The sequence below is a fragment of the Chamaea fasciata genome, unplaced genomic scaffold (assembly GCF_029207755.1).
Source record: "Chamaea fasciata isolate MVZ Bird 193981 ecotype frontalis unplaced genomic scaffold, bChaFas1.0.hap1 SCAF_10, whole genome shotgun sequence".
Lineage (NCBI taxonomy): Eukaryota > Metazoa > Chordata > Aves > Passeriformes > Sylviidae > Chamaea > Chamaea fasciata.
This window is the reverse complement of record NW_027094095.1, coordinates 30,137,394-30,146,962: the sequence shown is the minus strand read 5'-3', so window position 1 is coordinate 30,146,962 and position 9,569 is coordinate 30,137,394. Positions and strand designations below refer to the sequence as shown.

General features: G+C 40.7%; 1 protein-coding gene across 10 annotated transcripts in view; it reads right to left on the bottom strand.

The window, feature by feature from the left end:
* Nucleotides 1-256: 256 nt before the first annotated feature.
* NFIA (nuclear factor I A) overlaps nucleotides 257-9,569 on the bottom strand; it is a 250,817-nt gene continuing 241,504 nt past the window's right edge. For all 10 annotated transcript variants that reach the window (XM_066192925.1, XM_066192928.1, XM_066192926.1 and 7 more), the window contains one exon: nucleotides 257-7,595. In XM_066192925.1, coding sequence (XP_066049022.1) covers nucleotides 7,578-7,595 — 18 coding nt within the window. In that variant the 3' untranslated portion in view covers nucleotides 257-7,577. The remainder of the gene's footprint in view (nucleotides 7,596-9,569) is intronic.

The window sequence follows — 9,569 nt, the reverse complement described above, 5'->3', positions numbered from 1 at the left end:
ATCCCGAATTGTGCAAGGAACGATTTTGTGTGAAGGGACACCCAAAAACACGGGGAAAAGTGGCCAATGTGACAAGAGTGACTCGATTTGACCCAATATGCCCAGGATTTGGGACGAAGCTGCTGCCTGGGAGCCTGCCCAGGCTGCAGGGCTGGGGCCAGGAGAGGTTGATGCCCGTGGTGGCCGGCGATGCCCACGGTCCGACAGCCGCAACCCCACCCCATGCCCGGCTGGGAGTAAATAACAACACGGCCTGTTAGCATTAGCAATTTTTTATTTTCCTTTTTTGTTGCATAGGAAATGCAGTACTTGCTTCCAGTAATTGTATTGTAATGTGAGAAGGTGGTAGCACTAATGGTTGAATACAAGAGTTAAACTAATCCACACCAGCTCAAAAAACCTGCGGAGACTTAGTTGAATAAGAATGGATGCCCACAGTGATTCTCAACCAATTACAATTTTTTTTCACAGAACACAGTAAAACTAAAATGGTAACTATGAGAGTCAATACAAGTATACTAGAGGCACGAGGGGCCTGACTCATAAAAAAAAAATGAACACGACATGGTATTAACACGGGTGTCAAGTGAATTTGCAGCAGATCTTTCACACGGCCGGTGGAAATTTTAGCGCCTCAAATCTCAACCCGCCTCTGAGGGACTGGGCTGGGGCAGAGTTCGGGAGAACCCGCTCAGCCGGCCAAAATGGAGGTTTCTCCTTGATTGTATTTCCCAAGAATTTCATGGCCCTGTCCCCAAGGCAGCAGTTGCAACAAGGACGAGCGGCGTTGCTGGCGGATGCCGAGCCGGGCGCTCTCGCCCTACCATGCTCCGTCTAGAAACTCATCTTCTTTTTTTTTTTTTTGTTTTTTTTTCCCTCATATTAATTTGTGGATGCAGATAAAAGGGGGGGGATTCCACCCAACACAATTGTTTTTGTTCATGCTCGAGCATAGAAGATTAACTAAGTGGAAAATAGTCTTCCCTAAAAAAAAAAAAAAACAACAACAAAAACCAAGCATCCAAAGTACAAAAGTTCGCATTGCGGGCGAGCGCTCGCCCCGACGGAGGGTTTCTCTAGAGCTCAGAGGTAGCGATCGAGCGCGTTTTGTTCTGTTCTGGTGCGGACAAGATCTCTTTTGTGATCGAGTCGCCGTGTCCCGAGCCCCCCGGCACCGGCCGGAGCCGTCCTCCCCCTTTTTCCTCCTGCCAACCTACACCTCTAGGGTTCGGAGCATGGTCCTGGCGCTGCCTCGCCTCCTCCACGGCCCCTTCTCACCGATTCCTGGTCTCCGCGGGGCTGGGGGAGGCGGAGAGGGGAAGGGGAGGGAGAGCAGGGCCAGCGGGGTTCGCCAGGGCGAAGCCCACCCTCAATTTGGAGGAGAAAAAGCCCACCAGCCTCCCGTGTTAATAGCAAAGGAGCTTTTATGAATCGGGCCCAAAGTTTTTGTACAGAGTTTTGTTTGAAGAAAAATATTGCAACTGTGCATGAAACTAAACAACCACATGAGGTTTTTTTTTTTCTTTTTTTCTTTTTTTTTTTTTTAAAGGGTTTTTTTCTTTCTATATGAGGAAGTCTGGTGTGAAGAAGGGTCAAGCATGGGTACCTGGTTCACCGCTGCCCATTAAGAAATCTCTCGCAACATGAGCTCGGTCTCGTTTGTGGGTTGTTTAAAGGACTGTCCCTTCAATTTGAACTGTTCTTCAGAGCAAGCTCTCTGAATTCTTAGGGTAGCTTTTCGAGACGAAAATCTTACCAGGCACGGATTTCTGGTCTCAAACACCATGTCCTGCCCTCTAGGAAAAAAAAAAAAAAAAAAAAAAAAAAGAAGAAAAAAAAACAAAAGAAAAGGAAAAAAAAAGAAAAAAAAGAAAAAAAACCCAAAACACAAGTAATACTGAATTTAAGTAAATGTATACCTCCAAAATACTGAAAACACCCCAAATCAATAAAGACAGAATTTGCGTTCTCAGTGAAATATCTTTAAACCTATCTGACAAGAACCAAGTCAGAAAAAAAGACTAACATAACTTTGAGTAATATTCATACAGCTACTAAGCATTATGGAATAGCATGCATTAATATTGTACGGTTATTTTACATCACCTATATCAGAAGGTTCTGACAGACAGCGAAGGCTACCGGTGTAGAAAAATCTTACTTCAGAAGAGCAATATAATACAGATTTCACAGGCACTACATTTTAATATATCAGGTATTATGCTGGTTTTCTTATAATTCTTTCTGTCCTAAAGCTGGCATTATAACAATGACCGAAAAGGCAAGGATCGAAGTAAACGGAAAGTAGATACCAAAGTTGATATATTCTTTTCTTTTTTTTTTTTTTTCAGATAGATTAGTGCATAGTTTTCATGCAGATAAACACTGCTATGCATTTACATTGTTGGAAAGCAGAGTGAATTGAGCCCAAGTTGTCACATTTTTGTAAATCATTTTGCCAGCCTGTAATAGCACCATGTAATGGATTTGCATTAAACATTAAATTGATTTCAGAATTGGTGACACAGTATTCACTACAGTTAAGTGCTATGGAATAGCTTCAATGTTACCTGCTATATATCAAAGCAATTTTCATCCCACTGCCTTTTTATTGGAAAAAATAAAAGGAAAATGTACTCGATACTAATTAGACTATTGCGCAGCCTTGGACTTGATGATGGCATAGCTGGGTTTACTGTCAAACAGTAATACATGCATTGACTTCAAGACAAAATTGGCATTGTAAGCTTGATTTAATGAAAATCCTGCCTAGCAGGCAGTGTTAACTTCACAAGACCTGCCTCCGACAGACCTCATGAGGTTGATTTTGTTATTTATTTATTGTTTAGGTGCCATTGAAGCTCTCCTTACATTGTCATGCCGGTTATGGTTTTAATTTTGTTCGATGGAGGCCTTCTACCAATAAAAAAAAAGAAAAAAAAAAGATATTTCCAGAGACACAATGCAAAGTACAATATTAACTGACATTCTTTTAAAAAAAAAAAATTCACCACAAGGAAAAAAAACTGTTTTAGGCTATGTATCTGGGTTTTTTTGTATTTTTGTACAGTAAATATTTTATAACACTGTTACTACAAAGCTGCAAATATACGGAACAAAGAGAACTAGAGAAAGAAAAAAAAAATGTTAGAGGGATTTTGCATATTCCTGTGGGCTGACTGAATACTGTGGAGTTGAGAAAACTTGGTGTTTCTTTTCCCCTTCGACCTTAAGGGGAGGGGGAACAAGCAACAGAGACAAAGTGTACCATGGCTGCCTAAACTCGAAGCCCGAAAGTTGTTTTTTTTTTTTTATTATAAAGGAAGAAGAATAAATAATAATGGCATTGCTGGGGTGTGCGGCATGAGAAAAGCAAGTGCCCTCGCTCAAAAAGAAAAAAAAAAATTTAAAAAAAAAAACCCGAAAAAAGAGGGGAAAAAAAAGAAAGGAATTAACTTGGGGAAAAAGTCAATTCGCGCTAAGCCATCCCTAGGGCGTTAAATTTGGATAGGCGGGGGTGGGCACAGGTCAGAGAATTTGTGCGTCTGACAGTTCTGGAGAGAAGGAGGCGGAGAGGAAAAAAAGGTGTTGGGTGACTCCAAGGGAGCGCCCAGCGAGGGGCCGGGGCTCCGCTGCCGCCCGCACGCCGGGACCATCCAGGGATGGATGGATGGATGGCTGGCTGGGTGGATGGAGGGAGGGATGGAGGAACGCTCCATCCCTCCTGCCCAGCCCCGCTCGCCTCCCCGCTCCTCTAAAGGAGGAATAAAAACACTGTTTGTTCTCTACACCTGCACAGAACGGAACTGCCGCGTTTCCTGCGTGAGAGGAAGGTGAACGCAAACTGAATTTAGTGTGTAATACTTTACAACCCCTGTTGGTTAACACCCTTGACCTCCTACCTAATGTTTTAAAGCCTTTAAAACATTTCTTTTTCTCGCAATTCTGCTCAGAGTTCCCTAACTTTAGCGTCATCAAACTTAATATGACAAAAATACCTTCAAAAATACAGCATACCTGTAATGTCCATTTACAATGGTTCTTCAGTAGCCTATACTTCTCAAGCATAGGAATATGCTATACCATTGAGAGAAGAAAAATAACTGTATTTAAATACATACAAAAAAAGGAAACGGGAAAGTTTTTAACTTAAATCCAGTTCCCAAAGGAAAAAAAAAAAAAAAGCAATTCTATGAACGCTGCCTTTATAACGAACAATCAGAAATTCCACTAAGCTAATTTGACAGAAATTTTTCCTCATTTAAACAACATTACAAAAGTCCTGCATTATAAAATAGGGTAGAATAAATCAGTGTAATCAATAAAACTATACAACATACAAATTACATATCTTCTGAGTGGGCAGTTTAATTCTCTCTCTTTGCAGCCATGACTACAACATGCTCACTAAAAACAACTAACTGCCCAAACTATTGCTTAGTTTGTTTTGTTTAAAAAAGGGTGCAATTTTATTGTATATACAACCAATTTACTGGTAATACCTTGTCTCATAGCAAGGTTCTGACAAAATGTTTGTCTAGGCTTTTTTCCCTTCACTGTGAAGCACTGAAAGCTGCTATTTTTTTTTTTTTTTTTAGTGCACATATGTCTTAATAAAGTAATGCCCAGCTAAGTGCTATAGGGAAGGCAAAGGATGCTGGCTAGAGGATGTGATACCATATACTAACAATCACACAATACAATAGAGCAAAATGACTACTCAACCACTTATCAGACACATATGAAAATCCAAAACATTTTATTTTTTCCTTAAATAGAGAATAACCAGTAAACAATTTTCAGAACTTGGAAGTTTAAAAACGTGCATATAAAAATGGGCATTATATACTTTTATTGAATGTGGATTGATTGCAGTCTGCTAATAAAAATGGGTGTGGGATCTGAAGAAAAAGGAAGTTTTTTTTTTTTTTAAGGCTTGCTTGTGAAAGGAACAGTTGTAAAACAAAAATTGCTTGAAGCAGGGTTCAGCTTAGTGCTTCACAGTTTGACTGCTTCTCTAAGAAGAGCCCTTCCTGCATGTGCATTCAAAAATCACAAAAGTACAAAGACAAACACCTAAAACACACTGCGTCAAGTGCAGCACCAACTTTGGTCAAATAAAAAAAAATTAAAAGAAAAATTAATAATTGCTAAGCTTTTCTACATGATATAAGCAGGTATTGCATATTTTCATATATCTGGGAGAAAACAAAACAAAAAAAGGAAGACTCCAAATAAAAGGTAAAATGCAGCAACATCCAAAAATACTGATAATCTAGCATCTACAGATCTCAGAATAGCACTGCCACTGACCATACAGGACAATAAACACTACTCCTATCTGCGGAACAACTAACATCCTATTTAATTCTAGATGTTGGAACTGACAATGGCTGACATAAAAGTCACATTTACAAAAAGTGTCTCCAAATGCTTGACTAGGGAAAAACCCCTTTCAATATAGGAACATGTGCAACAATTCCACAAATAATCGCTATCCAGGGCAAGGCACATTGATATGGAATTTTTTTTTTTTTTTGTTTCGTGCAAATTAAGAAAACAAAACAAAACATCGTTTCAGGGAAAAGATGAGGAGCAAAGTGTCTTCCCAAGAATTTCAGTTACTTGATTGTATAGGACAGTAGTAGAAACCCTTCTGAAGGGTCGAACAAACATAGTTTAAAGGCAAGTGCCTGGAATAGGGATTACAATATTGTGTCTTAATGCACTCTACTTTACCCTACATTAACTATATAAAAATTAGTTACTAACACTAGAACATGCAGAGACTTTCTCTGATTAGCTGGACTCGCCAACCAGAACGTATATATATGTATAGTATAGGAAACCTTCTTAAAGTTGCATGTGAAGCAAAGGGGTGCTCCGCTGTCTGATAGAAAAAATCACTTGCACTCTTTTTTTTTTTCTTTTTTTTTCCTTTTTTTTGTACATAAGATACAGGACGTTTGGGGTCCAAACTTCTTTTTTTTTTTTTTTTTTTTTTTTTTTCATTTTCTACTTATTTGTCTGTTTTTTTTTTTTTTTTTTCTTCTTCAGCAAGTGCCCTTGCTTTGAACTGGCATAAGTTGTAAGAAGATCAGCATCGTTCGTTTCTGTAATGATTTCTTCACAGTCCAGAAAATGTACCAGTTCAGGGACACGAAGGTGTTTTACTTTCTGGACCGTTCTCTCTTATTCCCAAGGTGTTTGAGAACTGATAAACCCTATATTGCCGGAAACACGTAAAATTTGTCAGAATTGGCATAATCCATTATAGTGACTTTTAGCTTATAAAATTAACAGATATTATGATTTCATTTTAGTTATGTGCTTTGATAACAGAAAATGATTAATTAGCATTTAATGTAGTTAACATATTGTGGTAAAAGCACCATTAGATTTGTTTTTTTTTTTTTTTAATTTTCCTTCAGTTTTAAAGGGATACAAGTTCAACAATAAAAAACATAAAAAGCAAAAATAGCTCCCCTTTTTCTTGCAAGGCTGTTTTTTACCCCAATAATTTAGAGTCCTGGGGTGGAAGGACTTGGAAAACAAAAATAGAATTTTCAACAATCTCTATCTTACAAAGATATTTAGCTATCCAATGAAATTGCACTTTACTCAATTCAAAATTCGATTGTTTTGATTGATTCCTGTCAGTTTCTGTCAAAACAGACCAACTTCCCCATTTCTGCGTGAATTTTTGTGTAATTGTTGAAAATTGTTGAAAAATGTTTTTTTTTTAAATGTAAGTGCAGCATTTCAAACTTTTTTCTTTTTTTTCTTTTTTTTTTTTTTTAGTGAATAGTAGTAGTTTGATGTTTTAAATCGCTCTGCAATCGAGTGGAAAAAAATTGTTGACAATGCTCTTATGGTTCATGTTACGTCTCTAAGTGCCGACTGTAAAAAAAAAAAAAAAAAAAAGAAAAAAAAACCCCAACAACAACAACAACAAAAAAAAGAAACCTGCATATTTTTTTTCCCCCCGATATGTTACAGAAAAAAAACCATGCTCTATGTCTGTCCGGTAAGTTATATATTGCAGAATTCAGCTACTACAAAAGTTATAGGTTTAAGTGTGTTTCATGATTTCTCAAGAAGTCTCACACCTGTATGGGAAAATCCGATGAGGATACTGTAAAACAGTTAGGCTCCATATGGAAAGTGTGTTACAACAGCGAGTTGGTAAGCAGCAGCAGAGGCTAGTTCTACTCAGTGTCACCTAACGCTTACACTACCAATGAAACACTTCAAAAGTTATGAAGCCCAACCATTTCCAGCACCATATGAGAAATTACAACAGTCCTAAAGTTGTCTAAAAAAAAAAAAGAAAAAAAAAAGAAAAAAAAAATTAAAAAAAAAAAAGAAAAATTAAAATCAAATCTCGAGAGAAAGTTACGGCCTTTGCCATTCAACCATAACGTTTGCCATTTCCATGTACGAGTTTGCTGTCGGTGTCTGCTCGCCTCCCCTTCCGCCGATGTGAAGTCGCTGCGCTGCGTTGCTGCTGCTTCCGTGTTACAGAGGTGGGAAGGGGTCTGGTGGTCTGTCCGGTGCGTGGTGGGAAGCGGAGACTTTTATCCCAGGTACCAGGACTGCAAAAGAGAAAGGAGAAGAGTCAGCCCCGGCCGCCCGCTCTCGCCGCTTCCCCAAGGGCTCCGGGCACCGCCGCCAGCCTCCTCCGCCAAGAGGGGGGCTAATTGAGACCGTGACGAATTGACCTAATTACAAAGCTTAATTAAAAATACTGTACAAATCAATATATTTTTTTTCCCTCGCCGACAGTTGCTGGACATAGCTACAGATGAACGTGGGGGTCATGTCACGTTACAAGTTATCAATCTTTTTAATAGATGATGGCTTGAAGATCCCTCCAGTTCACTTTTGTCTAATCCCCTGAAAAGGCGATACACATTCGCCTCTCTGTGCCATTTATCACCCTGCAGTCGGGGTTTTCTTGGGTATTTAGGCATGTGCCAGCATAAGCATCTGTTGCTTTATACTGCCCTGCTTCAACTGTCTCGCTGGAACAGATGCACAGAAATTCAACAACAGGGCTGTTTTCTTAGGAGAAACGTGGATCGCTACAGAAAAGCCAGGATAAAGCAAATCTGGGAGAAAGTGGATCAGTGAAAATGTCCCATACCTCTGCCCATACTTGTGTTTCAAAACAAAACGTGGGCCTCAACTAATAGCTTTTCTTTGGGAAAATATTTTTTTTCCCCCCCTTTTTCTTCTTTTTCCCAAAGGGAGGGAATTCCCTGGGAATTCAGCCCCGCAACAATACCGTCCTTAACCCAACGACGCAGATGCCCGGAGCACGGAAAGCAATTTCGCTCCTTCATAGGAAAATAAACACAGTTGGGAAGCTGGAGTGGGCTCTGCTGGAGCCGGGGCAGTGCCACTGCACCGGGGAGAGCCCATCCCGGCCCCGGCAGGGTCAGCCCAACCTGAACCCGCGATGAATGAGAGCAGTGTTAGGCCCTGGGACCGTGCGTGCGGGGGGATGCTCCTTGGCAATGACATATTGCTGTGGGAATACACCAACAAGCGGCAACTATTTAGCCTGGAGTAAAGTAATACAACAAGAAAGACTCAGGTATTAAAGAGCCGTTGCTGATACCCTCCGTATTTGGCTGGGGCTCCTGTAATATATGAGGTGCGTCCGTGCGCGCACGGACCGATGACAAGTTTTACCAAGTTTTTCCTCCGCTCCTTTTCGGCCTCTGACGTGATTGATAGCACAATCAGCTCGGGGAGGACTTATGAACATTTACGGAAGACTCTGAAGCAAGTTTCATGTGGGACTTGGAGATTATGTGGTCTTGCCATGGAGGTAGGAACTGGTAAAATAAATAGCAGGATCGGAGAAGTTGTCCTGCTTCCAATACACCTCATTAACTAACTCTTCCTCTGCTCGCCCTTCTGAATACAAACACACCGGTCCCATATCGGCTCCATCTATTGCCTACAGATTTTATATTTAGACTTACTCAGGCTGCAATTAAACGAAATAGTTCTCATATGTAAAGTTTATAAACAGAGGAAAGTTCTGGCAGGGTTCGTGAAGCGGAGCCAAGTCCCGTTCTCCTCCCTGACTGCGGGGCCCTACTGAGTTTTAGGTGGGTGCAGGGACGTGCAGTGTGGGCTGTGCTGTGCTGGAGACATCTCCAACCACCGCTGGCACTTCCGGCCACTGCCAGCTCCCAACTTCTCCAAACTTTTCAGGGTCGTCCCTCATGCTTGTTGTTTGAGTGTGACAGTTTTTGGATGGGCTGGGAACTGTAGCACTGCACAGCAGGGAGGAGACGGGGTGAAACTCCAAGAAGGGAGGGAATACAGGGGTTAAAACTGCAAGGTAAAGGAGAAGAGAGGTTACAGACTGAGAGATGATGGGAGTTTGGGGGGTTAGGACTGAGATGATGGAGTAGAGGGGGTAAAGATTGAGAGATGATGAAGTAGAGGGGTCGGACACTGCAAAGTGATGGAATAGAAGAGCTGAACACTGTGAGGCGATGGAGCAAAGAAGTTAAAACTGAGAGGTGATGGAGTAGAGAGGTTAAAAATTT